Below are 26,684 nucleotides of genomic sequence, written 5' to 3'. Positions count from 1 at the left end.
TTTGCGCATGTGCGAGCGCCAAAACCTGGAAGTAACCCGCTCTGGTACTTCCGGGTTTGGCGCAGTCCACAACCTGAAAACGCATAACCCACAGTGTTCGTACCCCGAGGTATGACTGTACCATTAAACTTAAAAAAAATCAGGAATCTCTTTAAGGCAGAGGTTTTCAACCTTTTGAGTCCACGGCTCCCTTGACCAATTACATTCTTTCTGGGGCTCCCCTGTGGGGAGATGTGCTCTGAGCCCCAGAAGCTCCATTATGTCGCTCCTTGCCTGCAGAGCCACAACCCCTCAACCCTTTTCAAAAACCCCTCCCTTGTGGAGTGTTCCCTTTTTTCTCTCCTTGGAAGTCCTCTTGACAGCAGCTGCGCCTCCCCCCCCCCAAAGAGAGGTGCCTTCTCACACTGCTCCACAGTGGCCTGGGAAGAGGATACCCCCAGCCTTAGTGGCCCAATGGAGAATGGCCAAGGGTGAACGTGAGGCCAGCAGCTTGCTGACCTTGGGAAGCAGCAGTGCATGGCGGAAAAGGTCTCTTTCAGCGCTGGACACTCAGCTCCCAGGCAGGCATTTCACACAGCAAGCACAAGAAAGGCCAGTGTGGCACCTGCTGGCCTGCCCACCCACCCGGCCTCTCACTTGTGTCCATCCATTCCCAACAGCAAGGGTTGGTGGACTGGCTGGCTGGGCTCACTCACCCACATGCATGCTTACTCTGAGGCTGCCTCAGTTCCTGGCAACCAGCACACCTTGGTCAACCCCAGAGGCACCATTCACCTGGGGAGTTTGTAGCCAGAGCTGCTGCAACAAACAACAACCATGAAAGCCTTTGGGAGGCAGAGACACAAGAGGGCATCAGAGCAGGGAAGGAAGGAAAGAAAGAAAGAAAGAGGGATGGAGGCCAGTTTTGCCTGCAGCATCCTTGTCAATTATTCAGGGCACCCCAGGGTTCCATGGCACACTGGTTGAAAATCTCTGCTTTAAGAAGTTTCTCTCTAGTAAATATATATATATATATATATATATATATATATATATATATATATATATATATCCAGGGGTCTAATTTCCCACAGAAGGTTTAAGGTCTGTGCACTACCCATTGAATTCTGGTGATAACAGGGGTATTGTCTGAGATATTAAGAAGACCAATCTTGTGAGTTATGAACCTGAGAGTCAAGGCCTTCTGTGATTAATAAATAATCCAATCTGGCATAATTTTTGTATCTTGCTGACATATGTGTATAATTTCTTAGTTCTGGATTAGCTATGTGCAAAGCATCAAAGTAATCATGTTTATGTAATATGTAGGATATTTTTTAAAAGACTGTTTACATGGGTTTTGTGATAGGTGAGATGTTCTGCTTTTAGCAAAATAATCATTGAGTACAAGATTTAAGTCACCATCACCACTTCACCTCAGTGTGTAAATGCGTGCAGCAGCAATGTAAAAAGTTTCATCCAGAAATTGTTCTTGTTGGGTATTAGGCACATAAATAGAGCATAATATCAGCCAAGAGTTAGCTAACCTGTAAATCTTACATTAGGGTCACAAAGTATATCTTTTAATTGAAAATCAAGTATGGGAGAAATCCAGATTCCTGACCCCCCCTAACTTTTGGAAGTACCTTGTGAGATGTACAATGTCCACCTCTACTTTTGAGGAAGGGTTTTGCATCAGTATTGTATTTCTTTTTTTTAAAAAAAAAAACCATGAATAACTTGTAAAAAAAAAAAAGGTCTGGGGTATCTCGCTTTAAAGCAGACCTTACCCATATTCTTCTTTTGGTTGGTGCACCCAAGTTACTGCAGTTAACTATGGCAGTATAAGGTTAATTTAAAATTGTACAGCATATACCAGGCAACAGATCTGCAGTCATGGGAAAAAGAAAGTGCACCCTATTTGAATTCTGTGCTTCACATATGAAGACATAATAGCAATCATCTATTCCTTAGCGGGTCTTAAAATTAGGGAAATACAACCTCAGATGAACAACAACACATGACATGCTACACTGTGTCATGATTTATTTAACAACCAAGCTTCCCAACAGAATAATCTCTACACCTATGATTGAGAGCAGAATACAGTGGTGCCCCGCAAGATGAATGCCTCGCAAGACGGAAAACTCGCTAGACGAAAGGGTTTTCCGTTTTTGAGCTGCTTCGCAAGACGAATTTCCCTATGGGCTTGCTTTGCAAGACGAAAACCTCTTGCAAGTTTGTTTCCTTTTTCTTAACACCGTTAATACAGTTGCGACTTGACTTTGAGGAGCAACTCATAGAACGCAGTGTACATAGTAGCCTTTTTTGAGGTTTTTAAAGACTTGGGTGATTTTTGAAGCTTTTCCAAAACTTCTTTTGCAGCCATTTGGTAAGTTAAGCTTTTAAAACTTTTTTGGGGGGGTTTGGATTTTGGGTTGGGGTGTTTGGAATTCAAGGACTTGGTGTTGGGAAGGGGTTTGCAAGAATCTGGAAGCTTGTGTGTTTTTTTTCTGCATTTTTATGATTTTCTGTGACCATTGGGCCACTCTGCTGTTTTTTTAAAAAAATTCTGGATTTGAATTTCTGTGTGCTGGGTGGCTGGGGGAACAGTTGGGGAGGGGTTTGCAAGAATCTGGAAGCTTGTGGTTTTTTTCTGCATTTTTATGATTTTCTGTGACCATTGGGCCACTCTGATGTTTTTTTTAAAAAAAATCCTTGGATTTGAATTTCTGTGTGCTGGGTGGCTGGGGGAACAGTTGGGGAGGGGTTTGCAAGAATCTGGAAGCTTGTGGTTTTTTTCTGCATTTTTATGATTTTCTGTGACCATTGGGCCACTCTGATGTTTTTTTAAAAAAATTCTGGGTTTGAATTTTGAAATGCTCTTTACAGTATGTGTGACTTTAAAGAGCACTTAATAAACTCTTGTTGTACCGAATTTGGCTTTGTTTGGACTTTTTTTGACCATAGGAACGCATTAATTGATTTTCAAAGCATTCCTATGGGAAACCGTGCTAGACGAAAAAATTCGCGGAATGAATTAATTTCGTCTTGCGAGGCACCACTGTAGTCCCATTTCTTCCTTCATGAGCCAAATGCTCATAAGCTGAAATTGGGGTTGTTACTCAATTAAGTTTCACTCAGAGTAGACCCACTAAAATTAATAAACATGACTAAGTTTGGCTCATTAATTTCAGTGGGTTTACTCTGAGTATAACATAGGTTTTTTTATATTTTTGTTTAAGTTTTGTAACAAAAGACAAAGCCACTCACAACACTACACATTTTTTCTAGTCCATTATCAAGAATATCCTTTCAAAAAGCCTGTAATACTAATCAAACTTATTTGATTCATTCTTTCAATTTTGCTGTAGGATACCAGAAGGTCCTATTGATCAGGGCCCTGCTGCAGGAAGAGTTCATGCTTTAGAAGAACAGCTAATAAAGGCCAAAGAACAGATAGAAAACTATAAGCAACAAACAGGAGATGGTTTGTATATGACTATTTTGTTCATAATTCTACAAATGCATTTTCTGTCTAGAGAAAAACTAATGTTGACAATTCTGTACCTTTTCCTTTTTTTTAGTGGGCTTAGGAAAAGATCATGAAATATTGAGGAGGCGGATTGAAAATGGAGCCAAGGAGCTTTGGTTTTTTCTTCAGAGCGAATTGAAGAAACTTAAAATATTGGAAGGAAGTGAACTCCAAAGGCATATTGATGAACTTGTATCTGACTTGGGTAATCATGAAAGGTACTAATAACAACTACTGCTGAGTTTTTGTTGTGCTATTATTATTTAATTTGTAAACCGCCCTTCCTCCATAGATCTCAGGAATCTGAAGAGAGCAGGAGGTGCCAGACCGACTGGTCTCCCTTGGAGCTGGTTCCCTCTGGTTGGCTGTCTGTTTTCCCTTTTGGCTCCCTTTCTCCTCTTCATTCCTGCTGATGGCCTTGGCACCTTGCAATAACTGCGATGTACCCTCTCTCTGCTCTGGCTGCTTTGCGTGATTCACCTCAGCCAGCTGTCAGGCACTTAACTGCCCGGCGCCTTCTTTTCCTCCTTGTGCCCCACTTTCCTTGCTTAGTTGACCAGCTGCTTTTTCACCTTGGCTGCCCCTGCTCCTTTGACCATATGCCCATCTTCACCCCTATCCCAGAGATCTCCAAGGCTGTCTACTCCTTCTCTCATTTGCCCCATCTCTACCCTCGACCTGCGGATCTCATGGCTGCTCTTCTCCCCACCACCATGCGCAATCTTAATGTCCACCTTTCATGTTTTAGACATTGTGATATATCACCATATTGCAATGTTTAGCTGGTGATATATCACGATGTTGAAAATCAGATATCGCCGATGTTGAAAATCAGATATTGCCCAGCCCTAGTGGTTAACATTGTCCTTCACAGGCAACATAGAAATTGACTGTAGACACTCAATGGGTTTCATAGTAGAAGCAGGTTGGCTCAAGGGTACTAGCTGTGAATTATACCCCACGGATGTAGATGGGTCCCTTGAACAATGAAATCAGATTTTTGGGAGGTACATGGGGCTTCAATGAGAAGGAGAAGGCAAGTGTCCTGTGTGATTGTCTGGAGACAGTTGGAGGATGGATGGCAGCTAACGGATTGAGGTTGAATCCTCACAAAACAGAAGTACTGTTTCTGCGGGATGGGGGAGGGGCTGGTGTGGGGGAATACCTGGTCCTGAATGAAGTAACTGTGCCCCTGAAGGACTAGGTACGCAGCCTGGGTGTCATCTTGGATTCACACCTGTCCATAAAGGCGCAGGTTAATTCTGTGTCCAGGGTGACTGTCTACCAGCTCCATCTGGTACGCTGGCTGAGACCCTACCAGCCTTCTCAGTCTTACCAGAGTGGTACATGCCCTGGTTAAGTCTTGATTGGACTACACTTCAATGTGCTCAGTGTGGGGCTACCTTTGAAGGTGACTTGGAAATTACAACTAATCAACAAGACTGGTGACTGGGAGCAGCCGCCGGGATCATATAAAATCAGTCCTGAAATACCTACACTGGCTTCCATTAAGAGCACAATACAAAGTGTTGGTGCTGACCTTTAAGACCTATATAGCCTTGGCCCTGTATACCTGTAGGACCATCTCCACACCCATCATTCAGCTCGGACACTGAGATCCAGCACAAAGGGCCTTCACTGTGAGAAATGAGGTTACAGAGAACCAGCAGAGGGGTCTTCTTGGTATTGGTGCCCACCTCGGATATCAATGAGATAAGTATACAACCTTTAGGAGACATCTGAAGGCAGCCCTGTATAGGGAAGTTTTTTTAAAAAAATAAATGCTGGAAGCTGCCAAGAGTGGCTAGGGCAACCCAGTCATATGGGTGGGGTACAAATAATAATATTATTTATTTATTATTATTATTTTATTATTAAGTGTCCTCTACAAGCAGGACACTGCTTGCTCTTGTTAGGATTCAAGTGATTGTTTCAGACCTTTTGTTGACAGCACCCAGGTTTTTCTGTATGTGTGACACAAAACTTTCTCAAACCCTTTCTACAAAAGTCATACTATAAAATACCATATTGCCAGCCATGAATGCAGAAACTCTAAATGTAAAAAATAGAGAGAAACTAGAGCATAAAGTTGTGATTGTGTTTCTTCTTTGTTTCAGCATCTATTTTTAAAAGTATTGGCCCATGTGGTCTCTTCCTTACTACTACTACTATTATTATTACCCGCCCTTCACCAGTAAGCCCTAGGGCAAATGTTTGTAATCAGAAGCATCCAAACCATTCCATAGCTGATTTTAAGAACCAAGGTATGGGATTAAATAGAGCTAAACTCTGAATTAAGGGAGCAGTTCTAAACTAACTGAGAGGGCATCTGGGGCATTCTTGGATATTTGTGCCTTTCTCTCTCAGCCTGTGGGAGGGATGCCACCCTGAGGTCCCTGTGCGGTGATGAAAAGCTCTGTTGCCATTGCTCCTTCACTGTTCCAGGTAGGAGAAGAAAAGTGGCATGTTGGAAGGCTGTTACAGGGGACACTGGATCCTTGGGATCTAAAGTCCTCTTGTTCCCTCAGCATTCCCCTGACAAGCAAGGGAAACCTCACAGCCCTGGAGCTGGTGTAGTTTTGCAGTGGGAGGTAGAAAATTTTAAAAGCAAAATGGAGGAGAAAATAGATACTCTTCCACCTTCTGCCCTTGCCAGTGCAAGTGTTGCAAATATGTGATTTTGTCTTTAGGTGCGATCCATGGGACGTAACCGCCACATAAGTTGCAGGCTTACTATACTGGGTGTTTTAAGATTGTGTTTTAGCATACCATTCTGTACTGCAAAGTTCAGTAAATGTCTGTTGAGGACTATTGTCACCCCTCCAAGCAGTGTGCCTCCATAGACAATGGGGAGATACGTTTTCATTGTGAGCTCCTCGACTGAGGCAATGTCCAACAGACCAGTTTTTTGTTGTTGTGAAGGGGTTACTATAGGGATGCTTTTATTTTTTGAATATATGGGTTTTGCTTAGAATCTTGCATATTAGATGTCTTAATCAGCTGTGACTCTGAAGGTCATAAACTTTTTTTTTGGAACCACATGTTCCTCAACTTTGTATGTTTCCTCTAATATTGGTGGCTTGGGCACCTATATTTTCATTTAGCAATCTTTATATATACTACTTGTTCTGGAACATAGAGAGAATAATAGAAAACGATATTTGCAATCAAACTTGAGAACTTAATTTCACATAACAAAAATTTTGGTAGCCTCATGAGACTACACTAAGGAATTTCCTCTTTGGCCTGTTAAAAGTTATACAAAATAAAGCTATATAATTTGTTGCCTTATACTAAATTGATTTCTTTGGATATGTTTACTGCTAAAGAGGTGGTCTTTCTGGGTGTATATTTCATCTTGAGAATAACTGCCAAGGTGCAAAAATCTCATAAGCTATAAAACCAAATCTAAGTCGGCTGTAATACTGAAAATGATATATTTTTTGCCAGTCTTGCGTTCTAACTGGATTAATTTGTTTACCTCGATGTTCAGTAACTGTACACTTACCTTGACAACAAGAACATATTAAATTTGCCTGATCTAGATCTGACATTAAAGCTAATAGCATGTGGATCATTATTTACAACCCTGGTCATTTCTGTAAAGCTGATACTTCTATGATGTTTTGCAGATGTATGTGATTGGCTCCAGATGCAGATTGGAGTTCTGAGTTGGTGGTAATACTTGCTACCGATGTTGATGACCTTAATGTTATATATTAAACACAATAATCCCTGCTTTTACTAAAGATTTATTTGTTTCATTCAGTATAAATTGAAAGCAAGTACAGCTGAAAGCTTATCTGCAGTGCAAATGTTTAGATGTCAAACCTGTTCTAAGTTTTGTAGACTAAGGTTCAATTTATCCCCACTTACTTCCACTTACACACTAACACATATTTAACACCCCCCTGGGCATATCTAAATAATGGCCTGGCACATTCAGAGCATTGGAAACTGTCTCATACCATGTCAGACCATGTCCATCTATCCCAGTTTAATCTTAACTTCTGGTCGTTGCCCAGTATTTCTGGCAGAGTACATTCCCATCACTCCTACCCATCACTTGTTATCTGATTCTTTTAATTGGTGGTGCCAGGCATTGAATATGAGACCTTTTGAATACAAAATATGTGCGCTACCATTGAACTATAGTTCCATCTCCTGAGGTTTGCATTTACTAAGGCAACCAGAGCCCTAAGCCCAGTGCCATTCTCTCTGCATGCAAAAGGCTTGATGAACCTGAGATGGATCATGCATTAAGATTATAGCAGACAAATTTGGGGGGTGCAGGTCCTAAAATAACCTGAGATTCTCTAATAATTGAACGGACCAATTGCATCTAATTTGTTTACCTAATGTGATTTTAAAAATGCTTGTTTTAAAGATAGCACTACCCTATAATGAAGATTATGCGGCTGCTTGAGCAGATTTTGTAACTCCATGAAAGCTGATACTCACCATGAATTCCTGTTCAGTTGCACTCAGGGTCTTATGGTTTATTGAGCCTTTGACATGCTGGTTTTACCTTATAACTGTATTTATTGGGCAATTATTGACCCTTCACTGAAAGAGTGATAGGGAACATTGTGCCCTGTTCGTATTTTGGATTTGATACAGTATACCATGAGATGCTGGGAATGCAGTTGCAGGATATGGCAAAGATTTGTGGGAGTCCTGTTGAGTAACTCTGGATATTGTTGGCCAGGAAATTTTAGAGAGCGTTGTTGCTGCCATCACCATAGGACCTCTGTGTGTCACTTTAAGCTTTGATTCTGTTTTTCCTTCCTCTGCCATTCTCCTTCAGGATGTATTCTTTGCATTCTGGGATTTGGCAATATTAGTCTATTGATAATTCACAGATATCTCTTGAATCCCATGCAGCTGCCCTGCTGAGTTTTCGTGCAAGCCTAGTTGAATCTGTCCTTAACCCATTGAGAGTGTTTGTCCTGGGCTTAGCTCTGGTGAAGTTCACATCAGGCATTCTCCGACATGCACTCCACTGCCATACATGTTGGTACATGGCAAGTAGCACATAGACATATTGTGCTCAAAGTTATTCTCAGCACTACACAGCCCAGCCTATCATGGTGATAGAGAATTTCACTGATATTTTTTTTGAGGGAGTGGATGTTGATTTGACCAGCTGCCATTTATTTATTTATTTATTTTATTTATGCAAGGGCAGGAAAAGTATACAATCACTGGATATATTTTCCTGTTACTTATCTGTAACAAACATGAATTTGTCTGGAACAAATAGGTAATAAATATAGCCAGGTCTGTATCAACACCTTTACCCCTTCTTTGCATTATGTATGAATGGGAGAGCCATGAATAATTCTTAAGTAAAGGCAAAGAAGGCACCCTCTGAAACTGCTTAGGGGAAAAAGGGCGAGGCTTTAGATACAATTTTCTGGGGTTTGGAGTCTATTACTAGTTGGCTAAGGTCTAGCACAGGTGTGAGGAACCTGTGGCCTTTCAGGTGTTGCTGAACTACACTTCCTTTACTCCCTAACAATTGGCCTTGCTTGCTAGGGCAGAATGGAGTTGTACTTCAACATCTGGAGGGCCAAAGGTTCCCAGTCGTATCTTAGCCCAAATAGTAAGAACCTGCAGCACTTCTAAAATGTGTTCAGAATTTGTAAGCCTGCTGAGAAGGAACTTTCATTACTGTGGAGCAGCCATTCTAACTGTTCATTTGTCATACAGATTGTATGCATCTTCAGTGCTTTTTTGGTTGTTCTTGAAACAAATGTATGGATACTAGTTAGGGTACAATTTCTTGTGTGACGTTCAAGTAGTTTTTAATTAAGCTATGAACTCTGGGTTTAATTATACACATTCATAGTTTTTTGTCTGTCACCTCCCCCCAAAATTGATTGAGTGGTTTGAGTTTGTTACTGCTCAGAACTAAATTTATTAGTATGCACTGATAGTTTGTGTCTTTTTCAACAATATTGAGTTGGCCTGCTGATTACCTAACTGCCTATAATTTCTTCTCTTTTGCCAACACCTCTCCTTGATATTCTCAATGGATCAGAGTACTGGTTTTTAGTCCACCTCTCTGCCTGCTTTCTGTAAACTGAAAACTTTTCACAATACTTTAAACAGCAGGGAGATTGTGTATTAAACCTATATGCATATTTTCTTAATGTTTGCTGGTAGCAACTCATTTTGGCTTTCAAGAGAGATTATTATGTTGCTCTACCTGCACCAAAAGATTTGTTTTATTATGAATATTGTTTTTGGTGCTTAGGGGAAATCAATTCCAATTCTGTCTGTGCATGTGTGAGAGCTTGGTTTTCTCATCCTAAACTGTTCAAATATTTTGCTTAAATTAGTTTGAGATTGCTAAATTTATTGAAGGTGAATACATGTGCACATACAGATATTTGGCTCTGGAAGTGGAGGGAAATCGAATTTTTTAAATTCCTATTTTAAGATCTTATAATCAGCATTTAGTTTTCATTTTGCCAGTGATTCTTCTGATTAGTTAAGTTAGCCACTAAGGTTGTTTGTTTGCTTTTTTAAAAAACAGGTCAATAATGACAGATTTGTACTACCTCAGTCAAACAGATGGAGCAGGTGATTGGCGAGAAAAAGAAGCCAAAGATTTGACAGAGCTGGTACAGAGGAGAATAACTTACCTTCAGGTAAGAATTATGGAGAAAGTGTCCTTGAATAGAAAGAAATTAAAGTAGGATTTACTGAAGGAACATTTAATTCACGCTAATATAGAGCAGTGTGAGAGTACATAAGGCACCAGAAAAATATATGTATAATGAAATTAGTTTATTTAATATGTGTTTGGACATTAAGTAAGAGAGCATTTGGTAAGTTTTATAGATCAAATTTATTTGCTGTTTGTGTTCAGTTTCTGTTGAAGTGCATTTCCAGTCACTTAGCTATGAGAAATTGTTATACCTTTCATCAATATACTTTCTGGTTTTATCATTTTTTACTAAATTAAAAAGAAGAAAATCTCTTTGGCTGTTCAGTATTTTGTCTAGATAACATTTTTTCTCAGACTTTGAGGGAAATTTGTAAAGTATGTTCTTTTGGATTGAATCACATATGCAAATTCCATAAGTCCATGGCCCATCAGTCACTACCTTTATGGTTAAAAGGACATAGTGACCATAGTATCCAGGATGTTATGCTTGGTTGTCCCATGGCAAATACTTTTCTGGTGACATTTTTAAAAATCATGGTACTACTGCAAGAGAGAAGGAAGTGCCCATTCAGACATGACCTTAGAGACACTTCATGTCTTTTTCTGACATTGATGTCTTTTTCTGACATCGAGATTAGTTCTAATGACACAACTGTGTCACAGATGACACAACTGTGATTGGGCTCATCTCTGAAAGGGAGGGTGAAACGGATTATAGAGATGAGGTGGAGCGGCTGACAGAGTGGTTCAGAGCTAACAACTTGCTCATAAATACAAGGAAGACAAAGGAGCTTGTGGTGGACTTCAGGAGACAGAAGAGCAACGCCCAGCCACTTTTGATTGATGGGGTCTGTGTGGAGAGGGTAACAACGTTCAGATTTCTGGGCATTGAATTACAAGAGGATCTGTCCTGGAGTGTCAACACAAGGGGCCTTGTGAAGAAGGCGCAGCAGAGACTGTACTTTTTGAGAATACTAAGGAAAAACCATCTTCCGCAGAAACTGCTGCTTGCCTTCTATCACTGTGCCATTGAGAGCGTGCTCACTTATGGCTTATGTGTGGTACGGAAGCTGTACTGCCCAGGACAGGATGGGGTTGTGCAGGGTTGTTAAGGCAGCAGAGAGCATTGTTGGCTGCCCACTCTCCACCTTAGAGCAGATTTATGCCACAAGGTGCCATAGGAAGGCACTGGACATAGTAAAAGATCCATCGCATCCTGGTCACTGTCTCTTTGAGCTCTTGCCGTCGGGACGGAGATACAGGTCGATGAAGACAAGAACGAGTCGTCTTAAGAACAGCTTCTTCTCCAGAGCGATCTTGGCCCTGAATGGGAAGCCTGGACTTTGAAAGTCATCTAATCTCCCTTGCTGTATTATATTGTATTGTTTAATTAGTGTTTTTATGGAGCAGTCAAGTAATTTCGTTGTCCCCGAAGGGTGCAATGACAATAAAGATATTCTTATTCTTATTCTTAATCAGAAAAAGTATGTAGAATTATTTTAAGAAGAGGTATGTTTGTGTGTATGTATGTGTGCCTTGGTACACATATTGAGAAGCAAATTAATGTAGAGGTGCAGAACCCATGGCCTTCTAGAGGTTGTTGGACTCCCAACTCGCCATCAGCACCAGCCATCATAGCCAGTGGCCAGGTATGATGGGAGTTGTACTCCAGTAACATCTGGAGGACCTTAGGTTTTTTCATGTTGAAGAATATTTTAAGGAAGGCTTTTATGTTCAAGACTAAAACAATGGGCAAGATGATCTCCTGAGGGAGCATGATTTTCCAAATGAGGCTGCTCTATACATGTGCATGGGACGCAGGTGACGCTGTGGGTTAAACCACAGAGCCTAGGACTTGCCGATCAGAAGGTCGGCAGTTCGAATCCCCATGACGGGGTGAGCTCCCGTTCCTCGGTCCCTTCTCCTGCCCACCTAGCAGTTCGAAAGCACGTCAAAGTGCAAGTAGATAAATAGGTACCGCTCCGGCGGGAAGGTAAGCGGCGTTTCCGTGCGCTGCTCTGGTTCACCAGAAGTGGTTTTGTCATGCTGGCCATATGACCTGGAAGCTGTACGCCGGCTCCCTCGGCCAATAAAGCGAGATGAGCGCCACAACCCCAGAGTCGGCCATGACTGGACCTAATGGTCAAGGGATCCCTTTACCTTTACCTTTATACATGTGCATATTTGAATAATTATGGAATGATATAGCTAAAGTGGCAAACTTATACCTGCTGACTTCAGAATAAGCCCCAGTGAACTCAGTGGATCTTCTGAGTAGAACTATTATAATTGCATTTTTAGGAAACATGCTTTAGGACTAAAGTGAGAGCAGCCACGGTCCAGAGGACTGAGAAGCTGGGGGTCCAGTGAGGTAGGCTGGGGTGTGGAGGTCTTTACACAGGACTTGTCGACATGAGAGACTGTCTGTTGTTAATGCTTAAGTCATAAAAAATCAGTAATGCTAAGAATTTGCCAAATAATTGTCCGCAAATCTTTAGTAAATGTATGCTTTAATAGACATATCTGCTTTATATTAACATGTACATTTGGCACCTCAATTTAATATTTAAAGTAAACAATTGAAAAAAATTGAACTTTATCACATTCTTGGGAATATTTTGCATATTTCTTAAGGCAGTTTGTTGGAAGTTGTAGTATCATTTCAGTTTGCATCTTGATAGAAATGTTTACAAATCAGCAGTATAATATGCAAGCAATTTGAACTTGGTTTTGCCACGTTTGTGGTAATTTAAATCTTATCTCTAAAATTCTGCCTCATGATTCTAAACAAAGCAGACAGTACTATGGAATTGTGACCATGTAAAAATGTTAAGTGCATTAGTTTTCAAAAGACACTAGACAACTCATGTAATACATTTTCCTTAAAAGTATTTAGATAAGATAAAAGCCACTGAAAAATGCTACCATTCCAATTTTAATATGCATATAGAGCAGTGCTCTCTAGGGATGATCGCTTGGAAAAAAAATGGAATTCTTACTGTGAATTCTTGTTTCTGAATTGAGCTGAAGGACATTCCTCTGATAGGAGTGACATCTTCCTGGTGGTGGTATCCTAGAAAGCCTACTGCCTCCTCTCCAGGGGGTGGGGTCATTCCTGTGAACCACCCTGAGATCTATGAATGAAGGACAGTATACAAATTTAGCCAATAATAATCCCACTCACCAGAGCGATTCTCTCTATTGCCACTGCTGGTTGGGTCTGACTTGCTCTCTTCAGAGGCTTGTTTTCTTGACTTGTTTTTTTGGTTAAATATATTGCCAGTCTGAGCTGGCATAAAAGTTAATTACAACTTGATTTCATATTTTGCTAGGATTGTGACCATTCCAGTTGCTCAGTTTTACTTAAATATCAATTCATTATGGGTGGAATCCATTTGGTATTCTTGTGCTCATGGAAGGGCTTGGGCCAAAGCAATCAAACAATGCAAGTGATCCAGCTGAGGCATCAGGTAATGGAAGAGGAAAGGTTATTTTTGCCATTTCCTCCTACTGTCTCCAGTGCCCCTGAAAATCAGCTCCAGAGAGTCGGGAAACCTTCCTGAACAAAGTAGAAGGTGGCATGAAATTTCCTCCTCTTCCCTTCCATTAGCAGATGCCACCACTGGTTCACTTATATTGTTTGTATGGCACGAGCAGTGTCAGATACAATTTAATAGTCTTCTTTTTCTCTTCATTAATCTGAGTTCTTGCAAAACTGAAGTATCATAATGTACGTTCTCTGCAGAATTTTGAATTTGTAGTTTTCAGTGCCTTAAACAAATGGTTATCAGAGTGTATTTGTTTCGTTTATATTCAGTAAATAAAACTGAACCTATACATGTTAATTTTCACATTGTATAAAGATCTGAAAAGTTCTTTTAGTAGCATTTGAGCAGAAAATTTTGATTAGAAAATATTAGAAAAATGTTCAAGTCTGCTTACTTGAACAACATTCATATAATCTAAAAGCTTTGCTTAAGTTTTTTTTAAAAAAATAGAATACATGTGAATACCTTAAAACACGTTGAAAACTAGATACAGTCAGTGAGCTGGATCGTGGGTTCCCCCAATCCTGCTGTGCCACTTCAGCAGCTGGCCAGAGCCTGCCCAGCTGTCAGTCACCTGATGTTACTATGACAAAAGGCAACCCAGTTTTCCTTTGTAGCATAGCGAATTATGCAGCAAAAGAAAAGCCAAGGATTGAAGTAACCATGGGAAACTTGGTAGCGAAGCTGATCCCAACAGGCTTTCTCTCACTGCTGATCTGCTGATCAGCTCATCAGCGCTGACAGCAAGCCTGCCTTGCAAATGCACAGTTTGGAGTGGTTTTTAATGCTCCTGATTGTGCACTTGCAGCTGTGTCTTCACCTGTGCCCCCCCCCCCCAACGTCATATCACATCTGATGTCAGGTGTGGGACAGGTAGACATGCTTTGTGGGAAACAGCCTTGTGAACAAAGTTGGCATCTTTGCCAGGCTTAATCAGGTCTGTAGGCCAGAGCTTTCCTGTTGCTGTTGTAATACATGATCATTCAAAAACATGCATTTCTCTTAAATTGTTTAAAGGGGGAGAAAGCATTCTGTATAAACTTAGCATTTCAATGAGTAGTGTTAGATATCTGATATCTAAAATATATCTAAAATAGATAGATATCTAAAAGAAGTTCACCTGAAAAAGAAGTTAACTTTCAAGTGCTGCAGTTGGTATTTATTTTATTATAGAATAATTATATCCCATTTATTCACCACTCAGGGCAGCTAGCAACATTTAAAATCAGTAAGAAAAAGAATAATTTTTTTTTAGAAATAATAATAAAAACGTTGAATCCAGCATCACACAAATGGAGATCTGCTTGGATAATGGGACTTCTTCCTCTCCTCTCCCCCTACAGCACCACGTGCTTCCCCAGAATTGCTGTGGAGGGTCCCCCACCTTCTAAAACATGTGGGAGGCTGCAGGGAGGAGGACAGGAAGTGGAAGTCCTATTGTCAAAGTGGAACTCAGTTTGGATGCAAACCATAGACAAGCAGCAGCAACTAAAACATAGCTAATACATGCTAATTACTGCCAGAGCCCGTAGTGTTGATGACCAACACCAACCTCATACTTCACTGATCTACAAGACCACCTACAGGGTAACATCAAGGTCAGTAGTGAACACTATTTCCTAGGATATGACTTCTGGACATAGCTCAACATCTGGTGGTCCACATCTAGATCTGGCCCTGATTTGCTTTGGAGCGATCTAGTAATCCAAATATTGTACAGTGGTACCTTGGGTTACATACGCTTCAGGTTACATACACTTCAGGTTACAGACTCCGCTAACCCAGAAATAGTACCTTGGGTTAAGAACTTTGCTTCAGGATGAGAACAGAAATCATGCTCCGGCGGTGCGGCAGCAGTGGGAGGCCCCATTAGCTAAAGTGGTGCTTCAGGTTAAGAACAGTTTCAGGTTAAGAACGGATCTCCGGAATGAATTAAGTACTTAACCCAAGGTACCACTGTAGTCCCATTCACTTGCGTTGGGAAACCAAACCAGACACAACTGTTAGGTTTTTACACATGAGTACATCAAATTAGAAGAAAAGATAGCCCCCAATAGAGTGATTAACCCTTCTAAATTTCAGATATGTAGGTCCAGGGGATTTTATGCTAGGGGATTTATTTTTCAATAAAGAAAGTATTTTAAAAATACTGTACTACATTGGTGTATATATTTCACTGGTATGTGCTTGTACACTGATTCTGGTATGTGCAAAGAATCATGAAATGTCTGGGGAAGGTTATTAACATGTTTCTTTGAGTCATGAAAATTGTGTTTGATTGTGTGGCTATGCATTTAAAACTTTTAATTTTCTAAAACTGGCACTTTGCCAATAGTACCCAAAGTAATATGGAACAAAATAAATAGAAACAATACAGTATTGTTAAACAACCTAACACAAACAATTAGATAATGCAAAGCACACAGCAAAAGGAATCCCATCTCTTCTCTACCTGAGATGCAACCTTCTTGTATGCAAAGTATGCACCATGCCATGTGAAGTATGGCTCCCTAAAATGAGTCATGTTGGTAATAATCCATCTCGGTTCATTTTTGTAGGAAGTGAAAAACATGTCTCTGACCTGGTACAAATTTCCATGGGGGTGGGTATAATGTGCAATAGAAAGTGGGATTGCAAAGACACAGTACAGTGGTACCTCCAGTTACGAACTTAATTTGTTCCGGAGGTCCGTTCTTATCCTGAAACCGTTTTTAACATGAGGCGCATTTTCGCTAATGGGGTCTTCCGCTGCACGTGCGCCTCCGGCATGCGACTTCCGCTTGCACCCCGGGGCAAAGTTTGCTACCAGGAGCACCTACTTCTGGTTTAGCGGAGTTCGTTACCTGAAACGTTTGCAAGGAGGACGGTACGTAGCACGAGGTTCCACTGTACCTTGTGCCTTAGAGGAGAACAGACTGTAGACAAGAGGATAGGTGGTGCAGGAAAGGCAGATAAATGTTAAATGAACAGTTGGATTTTAAAGTGTCACCCAGGAAGAACTGGAAAGGACAAGAAGTCCATGACTACAGCCGAATCAACCAGACTTCCTTTTCTTAATTACTGCCTATATTTGTTTTGATTTTAACTTGATTTATTTAATACCCCATTTGTATTGCCTTCCCCAGAAAACTTATTCAATTTTCTTCTCATAGCAGTGTTTTAGACTAGGTTATGCTGAAAGATGGTAACTTGCTCAAGGTCAAGCATTGAGCCTTATATTTGCATGGTAATTCTAACCCATTCACAAATGATGGATTTTGGCAATTGCAAAGGGGAGACCATCAAATTTTAGGGAGCACATAACTCGTTGCAAGAGTGGTACTTCCCTCTCATTTTCGCTGCTGGCCACCTTGGGCCTGGGGGCGGGCCCCATACTCACCTCCGCAGCTTATGGGGCTCCAGGGAGGCCTCGGGTGTGTGGGGTGGGTGTTTAGCTGGGTGTTGGAATTTGTTTACAGTGGTGCCTCGCAAGACGAAATTAATTCGTTCCGCAAGTCTCTTCGTCTTGAGAGTTTTTCGTCTTGCGATGCACGGTTTCCCATAGGAATGCATTGAAAATCAATTAATGCGTTCCTAGGGAAACCGCCTTCAGACCAGGTCCGGGGACAGTCTGTCCCCGGACCTCTTCTGAAGGCTGGGGGGGGGGGAACAAGGGCTTTTCTTCCCACCCCCAGCATTTTAAAAAACCCCGGGACAGCAGAGGACTTCTCCCCTGTCCGGGCGATCTTAAAATGCTGGCGGGCGGCATTTTAAAATCGCCCCGGGACAGCGGAGGACTTCTCCGCTGTCCGGGGCGATTTAAAAGCCCCTGGGAAGGCAGGCAGGGGGGACAAAGACTTTTGCCCCCCGCCAGCCTTCAGAAGAGGTCCTGGACCTCTTCTGAAGGCGGGCGGGGGGGCGAAAGTCTTTGCTCCCCCCGCCTGCCTTCAAAAGCCCTCCGGGACAGGCAGGCAGGGGGGAGCAAAGACTTTCGCCCCCCGCCCGCCTTCAGAAGGTGTTCCCGCCCCGCCGCCCGGCTTCGGAGCAGCGTTCCGAAGCCGGGCGGCGGGGGCGGGTGTTCCCTCCCCCCCGCCCGGCTTCGGAGCAGCGTTCCAAAGCCCGGCGGCGGGTGTTCCCTCCCCGCCGCCCGGCTTCGGAGCACCGTTCCAAAGCCCGGCGGCGGGGGCGGGTGTTCCCTCCCCCCCGGCCGGCTTCGGAGCACCGTTCCAAAGCCCGGCGGCGGGGGCGGGTGTTCCCTCCCCCCCGCCCGGCTTCGGAGCACCGTTCCAAAGCCCGGCGGCGGGGGCGGGTGTTCCCTCCCCCCCGGCCGGCTTCGGAGCACCGTTCCAAAGCCCGGCGGCGGGGGCGGGTGTTCCGCCCGGCTTCGGAGGAGGTCCGAGGACAGTGGGGAAGACGCGCTGCGCTCCCCCGCTGTCCCAGATATTTCCCTATGGGCTGTCGTCTTGCGAAGCAAGCCCATAGGGAAATTCGTCTTGCGAAGCGCCTCCAAAACGGAAAACCCTTTCATCTAGCGGGTTTTCCGTCTTGCGAGGCGTTCGTCTTGCGACGTACCACTGTAATTTAATTATGTTGTGTTTGTAACTTTGTTTTTTGTTTTTATAGTTTTATTGTTCTGTTAGTTTGTTTTTTGTATAGGCTTTAATTTGATTTTAAGGGGAGGGGTCAGGGCTGCCTGGGAGTGGGTCCCATCAAACAAAATGGCTGGGGCAGGTTCCACAGGGGGGGATGCACTCGGACAACCAATCTCAGTGATCATGGGTAGGAGGAGGAGTTACGCTAAGACCAGACCATGTCATTACCGAGGAAGCAGGCTTAGTCGTTGTCTGAGGACTATCCCTGCCTCCAGGTCTGGTCCTGACGGGAAGGATACTGGAATCAACAAGGGAAACCCACATGACCTGAAAGTGTTGCTGTGCAATGCCAGGTCAATGGTGAATAAAACCTCTGCCATCCACGACCTGATTGTGGATGGAGGATTTGACCTGGCATGTGTGACAGAGACCTGGTTGGATGAAGCAGATGGGCCCATCCTTGCCGCTGCTTGTCCACCAGGTTTCTCTTACGCACAGCAACCCAGGCCTTGTGGGCGGGGGGGGGGGGTTGCAGTGATTTTTAGGAAGTCATTAGTTTGCACCAGGCGTCCTATTGGAAAGGCCCAGTTCTCTGAGTGCATGTTCTGGAAGTTGGGCAATAGGGGCAGTACAGGATTCCTATTGGTGTACCGACCTCCCCGCTGCACCAAGGATTCCCTGCCCGAGCTGCTTCAGGTCGTGGCGGATGTTCTCCTGGAGACACCTAGTTTGGTTGTCCTAGGGGATTTTAACATCCATGCTGACATGACCTTACAAGGGGCCGCTCGGGACTTCGTGGAAAGCATGGCCTCCATGGGGCTGTTCCTGAATAAGTCTGGCCCAACTCATAGCCACGGGCATGCCTTAGACCTGGTGTTCACCTCTATGGATGTTGGTGATCTGACACTAAGTAAAAGTGAAACCAAAGAAGTGCCATGGTCAGATCACTTCCTGGTGCAACTGGACTTCTCCGTGACCCTTCCCCTCTGCAGGGAGGCGGGACCGATTCAGATGGTCCGCCCCTGCCACTTAATGGATCCAAATGGTTTCCAGAGAGTGGTAGGGGATGTTTTATCCCATGTTGATGGCCTTTCAGCTGATTCCCTGGTGGCCCGCAGGAATGTGGAGTTAACCAGGGCTATTGACTGTTTGGCTCCAAAGCGCCCTCTCCGATTGCATGGAGCCCGGACAGCCCCGTGGTTTTCCACGGATCTGAGGGCAATGAAACAATCGTTGAGACGGCTAGAGCGCCGGTGGCGGATAACCCATTCTGAATCTGACCGGACACGGGTTAGAGCTCAATGTCGAGCCTACCAAGTGACGATAGCGACGGCGAAGAAGACTTTCTTCACCGCCTCTATTGCATCTGCGGAAAACAGCAGCAGGAGACTCTTTCAGGTGGTTCGCAATTTAGCGGAACCACCTGCTCCATCAGGGCCCAGTAGGGGCCACATGATCTCCTGCAATGACTTTGCAAAGTTTTTTGCAGATAAAGTCGCTCAGATTCGAGAAGAGGTAGACTCCACCGTGGGAGCAGGGCCGGGGCGGGAGAGTGCTAGAGTCCTGTCTAGTCAAGTTGTGTGGGATCAATTCCAATCTGTTACCCCCGAGGAAGTGGACAGGCTGCTTGGACGAGTGAAACCAACCACTTGTCTCCTTGATCCTTGCCCATCCTGGCTTATAAAAGCTAGCCAGGAAGGACTGGGCGATGGGCTTCGTGGGGTGGTGAATGCTTCCCTCCGTGAGGGAGCCTTCCCAAACCCGCTGAAAGAGGCGGTTATTAAACCGCTTCTTAAAAAACCATCTTTAGATGCGGCCACGATGGCCAACTATCGCCCAGTCTCAAATCTTCCATTCTTGGGCAAGGTGATTGAGCGAGTGGTTGCTGAACAACTCCAGGCACGCCTGGAAGAAGCGGACCATTTGGATCCCTTCCAGTCGGGATTCAGGCCTCATCATGGGACTGAAACTGCCTTGGTCGCACTGGTTGATGATCTCCGGTGGGCTAGGGACAAAGGTGAGAGCTGTTTCCTAGTTCTGCTGGATCTCTCAGCGGCGTTTGATACCATCGGCCATAACATCCTTCTGGACCATCTTGAGGGGCTGGGAGCTGGGGGCACTGTTATACAGTGGTTCCGCTCCTTCCTCCTGGGCCGTGTCCAGAAAGTGGTGGTGGGGGATGAGTGTTCAGACCCCTGGGCCCTCATTTGTGGGTGCCTCAGGGTTCTGTCCTCTCCCCCATGCTTTTCAACATCTACATGAAGTCGCTGGGAGAGATCATCAGGGGGTTTGGGCTGGGTGTTCATCAGTATGCGGATGATACCCAGCTCTACCTCTCTTTCAAATCAGAACCAGTGAAGGCGGTGAAGGTCCTGTGTGAGTGCCTGGAGGCGGTTGGAGGTTGGATGGCGGCTAACAGATTGAGGTTGAATCCTGACAAGACAGAAGTACTGTTTTTGAGGGACAGGAGGCGGGCAGGTGTGGAGGATTCCCTGGTCCTGAATGGGGTAACTGTGCCCCTGAAGGACCAGGTGCGCAGCCTGGGAGTCATTTTGGACTCACAACTATCCATGGAGGCACAGGTCAAATCTGTGTCCAGGGCAGCTGTTTACCAGCTCCATCTGGTACGCAGGCTGAGACCCTATCTGCCTGCGGACTGCCTCGCCAGAGTGGTGCATGCTCTGGTTATCTCCCGCTTGGACTACTGAAATGCGCTCTACGTGGGGCTACCTTTGAAGGCAACCCGGAAACTACAACTAATCCAGAACGCGGCAGCTAGACTGGTGACTGGGAGCGGCCGCAGAGACCACATAACACCGGTCTTGAAAGACCTACATTGGCTCCCAGTATGTTTCCGAGCACAATTCAAAGTGTTGGTGCTGACCTTTAAAGCCCTAAACGGCCTTGGTCCAATATATCTGAAGGAGCGTCTCCACCCCCATCGTTCTACCCGGACACTGAGGTCCAGCACCGAGGGCCTTCTGGCGGTTCCCTCACTGCGAGAAGCCAAGTTACAGGGAACCAGGCAGAGGGCCTTCTCGGTAGTGGCACCTCCCTGTGGAACACCCTCCCACCAGATGTCAAAGAGAACAACAACTACCATGCTTTTAGAAGACATCTGAAGGCAGCCCTCTTTCAGGAAGCTTTTAATGTTTGATGTATTATAGTATTTTAATATTCTTTTGGAAGCCGCCCAGAGTGGCTGGGGAAGCCCAGCCAGATGGGCGGGGTATAAATAATAAATTATTATTATTATTATTATTATTATTATTATTATTATTATTATTATTATTATTATTATTATTATTATTATTACTCTCTGCTCCCCGATGCTATCAAATGATGCAGTTTCCAAGCATTCTGAGTAAAATATTGGCACCAGTGGCTTCTGAGAAGACCTCTGTTTCCATAAACAACAACACTAAAATAATGGGGGAAAGGAGAGATAACAAAATGATTTCAGTTTAGGAGTTTTGCGCTCTCAAATTTAAGTCAAAAGTTCTTTTCAGAGAACTTTGATCTCAGCACTGTTGGATTGGGATTTTGAGCTTGGGTCTCCTTGATCCAACTCCAGCTTTGATTAAACCAATTCTCACTTCATGTTGTAATAATAATAATAAACTTTTATTTATATCCCGCCCTCCCCTGCCGAAGCCGGGCTCAGGGCGGCTAACAACAATAAAACAGTACAACAGTACAACACAACACTCTAAAATCATTCATTATAAAACCATTGGGCCAGAGCTCCGTGAAGATTGCCGAAGGAGGGAGTCAGGCTGTGCCCTGGCCAAAGGCCTGGTGGAACAACTCTGTCTTGCAGGCCCTGCAGAAAGATGTCAAGTCCCGCAGGGCCCTAGTCTCTTGTGACAGAGTGTTCCACCGGATCGGAGCCACAGCCAAAAAAGCCTTGGCTCTAGTTGAGGCCAGCCTAACCTCTCTGTGGCCACAAACTCAAGTAATCCCCTCCATTATACATCAGATCCTTAACGTCCTTTTTGAAAACTATGATGTGTGCGCGCCCATCTGCATTTGTGCATGTGTGTGAGAGAATGTTAGTATGTGCATGTATGTTTTACTACTCTCCTGGACCTTTCACTGTAATAGTCTCCAGAGAGGGTAGCATCCGGGTCTGTATCTGCTGAACAGATTCTTGAGACTCCTCAAGGACTAACAAATTTCAAGCTTATGCCACAATAAATGTGTTAGTCTTTAAGCCACAAAGCTCTTTGGTCTCCTGGACTTGTCTTTTTATTCATACATCTGTTTCTTTGTCCTTGATATATAAAAATTAACATACGAACAATTAACATTTGTTTAGTGTTAACAATACAGGCAGAATTGCAGTAGGATGGGTGGGTGGTTATGCATGTTCACTGAAGCAAGCTAAGAAATTTGGAAAGTAGCCATCTGCAAAGGGGAACATTCCACTTTCAAAGCAGTACTGGTGGCACGTGAGCATTGAGACCAAAAGTTATAATTCTGATGAATTCAGAAATAAAACAGTATTTTAAAATCATAAAATCATTTTATTTTATATTAGCTTAGTGAAGAATGTGCATAAAATTTTGACGGAGCAGAAGTCTGTTCCTGTATCTGCATATGAATTATGATAATTGCTATATAATTTATGATAGTTCTCATTTGCTCTGAAAAAATTATTTCTTTTGTGTCTATAATGTCTTCATGTCTACTTTCTTATTTGTAGAACCCTAAGGATTGTAGCAAAGCCAAGAAACTAGTTTGTAATATCAACAAAGGCTGTGGTTATGGTTGCCAACTTCATCATGTAGTCTACTGCTTCATGATTGCATATGGTACTCAAAGGACGCTAATTTTGGAATCTCAGAACTGGCGATATGCTACCGGAGGCTGGGAGACTGTTTTTAGGCCAGTGAGTGATACATGCACAGACAGATCAGGAAGTACTACTGGGCACTGGTCAGGTAAGTCCCATTTCATTACAGCTATTTTTCTTTCTTGCATAAGGGGCATGTTAAGAGAAATCTGATAACATTTCAGTCCCAATTACCATTTGGGACCCAGTCTGCCTTTCCATTGTAGAGGAAAGATAATTTATGTAAGGAAATAAAGAAAAGCAATGGAAAGAAGAAAAATGAATATTATCAGGCGGTTCAAGAATTTCCTCAGATCGCCCTATGCTTAATTGGTTGTTCTGATGTTTTTATCAATTGCTCAGACACAGAAAGTTGTATTCAACAGTGTGTGAATGGACTTCTCTGCCTGCGAAACAAATCTTTTCTTTTTCTCCCCACACACCCCAAATCTGTTTCAGAGGTTTGGGGAGCCCCTTCAGTCAGATTTGGAGGGCACAGAGGAGGAGAGGAAGGGGGATGTTCCATTGAACAAGCAAAAGTCTGCTTATTTAGCGTTTGACCTTCTACTCTGGGTAGTATCATTCTTCTCATAGCAATTTAGATAATCTACTGGTCAAAAGAGTAGAGAATGGAGAGGTTTTTTTAATGATCTAAGGTACTGTTTCATGAAGCTAAGCCTTGTGATATAAGACTGAAGTCCAATGCTCTAACTCTGGTTCATCAGATGAACTTGGGAAGCTCACAGATGAGCATACAAGAGATATCCCGTTTTGGTCACATCATTTGAAAAGAAGATGTGTACCGTCAGTGAATGTTATGTCGTCTGGGTTTTTTTAAAAAATAAAAAAAAAACTTTGGCTGGTAGCCAGTCATGTTATCAACAGTATCTAGGCTAGCCTTCAACCCTTATTCTCTTTCTAATTGAATAGCTATATTAGGCATGTTGGCTGGAATCCAAAAGGCAATGGCGAGAGCCTTTCTGTATTCATTTGTATCAAAACAAGGGTCACTTATTGCACAAAAGAAATACATGGCTGAGAGCTGTTTATATATAAACAGTTTAAGAGATATGGGTAGGAATCTCAGCCTAGTATGGCATAGCAAATATTTAAAAGCATATTAGATATACCAGCGTAAACATCTTGGTTGTCTGATCTTTGTTTGGATCTGATTTTATTGTGCTTCCTCTATACTTTATAGTTTTACTTCTGCAGAGATTGATCTTGTTGATAAAAAGCTGTGATGAAATTTCTCCTCTTGGAATTTTGTTCAAAAAGTAGCTCTGGGTTATCATCTGAACTATCAGGTGTTTGGTTGAAAATCAGTTACACTGAATACTTTATCTGGCGTATATAAGAGTTCCAGATTGACCTATGTTTTAGTTAGATGACTTGTAGCTTTTTGTTTCTCCTTAACAAATGTTCCAGTCTTAGAATCCTGGCTTCTTCCTTCCTTCTTATTTAGGGCCACACTTCAAAGTGATATTAGCCACATAGTTCAATCCATAATTGAAGGGAGTCTTTTTGTTTTTGTTTTGACCAGTAGCCAGTGTGGAGGCTTAAATCAGATTGGGATCCTGGTAGAGAAAATAGGGGCTCTAACCCCCCCCCTCACAAATACATACTGCAGCCTGATCTAGATCAAGTTCACCACACCTGAAATTTGCATTGCCCAAAAGGGGTGGTTTTTGGTTATACAAACTGTGGGTGCAGGGACCCTGATCTGTATCAGCCCACAGTGGGGAGGGCAAAGGGTTAAAGCCACATTCTTTGCACATTAGGGTCCTGGTCTGGTTCAGGTCTCATGCTATTTGCTCCCAAACACTTTGCATTTAATTTTTAATTTATTAAATTTCTATATCACCCTTCATTTGAAGGTCATAGGGTGGTTTACAATATAAAAATACAAAAATATATGGCATAATTTTTGGATTGGATAGCCATCTGTCATGGATGCTTTAGCTGAGATTCCTGCATTGCAGGGGGTTGGACTAGATGACCCTTGGGTCCCTTTCGATTCGATGATTCTATAAATAACAAAAAAAAAACAATACCCTCAGTTTAAAAGACCATTGATTTGTTTTAGAGCAGATATACACGACTAAGGGGTCATCCAAACTTACCTTTGTTTTGCACTTTCTAGTCATAAGTCTGCACTTTCCAGGTCGGTGATGGAATGGTTTGCTTGTTTTTGTCCCAGTGCTTTTACTACTGAATTGTTACAAACAGCAATCTGAGGGGAAAGCCTTTTGCTGTTTGCTCCAATTCAGTGGTACAATGTGGGGTTTTCTGGGGAAAGTGCTGGGACAAAAATCAATCAATCAATCAATCAATCAATCAGACAGACTTGGAAAGCCCAGACCTTTTGCCTTGACACAGGGCACAAAAGGAAGTGTGAATGAGCCTGAACATTGCATGTAATTTGGCCCAAAGTTGCAGGAAGTCTTTCAGAAACACCTTTTTACACTACTTGAGTACTTGATAATTAACTACTTACTTTGAGCCAATTACTGGTTTGTTTCGAGAAGTTCAATATGAGTCAAGGAATCTGAGATACTTTAGAGTTGGATTTAGCTGCTTCTCTGAAACAACGCTCTCTGAACCGGTTTCCAGGTTCGGTTTCAGGTTCGATTCGACTCTCTGAATTAGACTGCAGGATCCTCCAACTGCGAAACATCAGTACATGTAAGGTTATAAACACGTCTGTGTGGTGTGTGTGTGTGTGTGTGTGAGAGAGAGAGAGAGAGAGAGAGAGAGAGAGAGAGAGACTCATTTTAAAGATGATTTGGAGTGAGTGAACAACATGCAACTTGTATTGAATTCATAATTTCAGACTGATAACATTTCCCTCTTGTTTGTGATTTGCTTGTTAGTGATTTGGGTTAGTGCCAGTTGGAAAGAGGCTTCTGTTCTCACCAGGGCTAATGGAGAGCAAATGGTGGCTTGAGCTTGTGTTGGCAGCTGACAAATGATCACATGTAAAATTATGCATTAGCATACTTATGGAGTTCTTGGCCTCTCAATCCCATGAGAACAAGTAATCTTTCACTGAGGGCAGCCAGTGGTATACTCAGGTTTGCTTCGTCTGTGCAATTATAGTGAATCCATTCATTGTCCATTCATCTGTTGATTGAAGTTCCAGGACTATGAAGTTCCAGGGCACATGCAGAGTGTCATCTGCAGAGAGTGCCTTATTGTCCTAGTGAGTCTTACTCTCTTATTTTGGGCTGAATGAACTGCTGCACAATTCAAACAAGAACACAAATAGAAAGCAGTTATTTACTAGACTGCTCCCCTAACCGCACAGGTGATTAAATTATATGGCAGGGTTTGTAACAGTCTTAAGATGGAATGTGGGAATTGCTAAAAGGATTTGTTTTGCTGTCCTTGGTACAAAAAGGCACCAAAAACATCAGGGGCAGAGAAGCTTAGGTGTTCTCCCTCTGAAAAGAGTAGAACCTAGCAGTTAGTTCAGTTTTGTATTCTTCAATCCCTGTGATGCAACCTGAGCAACATTTTATTTTTTGCACCAAAAATGGCC

At 43.0% G+C, this 26,684-nt stretch overlaps 1 protein-coding gene across 2 annotated transcripts in view; it reads left to right on the top strand.

Annotated features, from left to right (window-relative positions):
* Positions 1–26,684, top strand: part of FUT8 (fucosyltransferase 8) — a 94,987-nt gene that overhangs the window by 38,682 nt on the left and 29,621 nt on the right. Inside the window, exons 3-7 of one of the 2 annotated variants that reach the window (XM_081164987.1) lie at positions 3,354–3,469; positions 3,567–3,732; positions 10,056–10,170; positions 23,015–23,252; positions 25,757–25,828. In XM_081164987.1, coding sequence (XP_081021113.1) covers positions 3,354–3,469; positions 3,567–3,732; positions 10,056–10,170; positions 23,015–23,252; positions 25,757–25,828 — 707 coding nt within the window. The remainder of the gene's footprint in view (positions 1–3,353; positions 3,470–3,566; positions 3,733–10,055; positions 10,171–23,014; positions 23,253–25,756; positions 25,829–26,684) is intronic. The other variant, XM_081164988.1, reaches the window with a different exon arrangement.

This window comes from Podarcis bocagei (assembly GCF_964188305.1).
Source record: "Podarcis bocagei genome assembly, chromosome: 1".
NCBI lineage: Eukaryota > Metazoa > Chordata > Lepidosauria > Squamata > Lacertidae > Podarcis > Podarcis bocagei.
The sequence above is the reverse complement of the archived record's forward strand: the minus strand, read 5'-3'. Positions and strand labels throughout refer to the sequence as shown.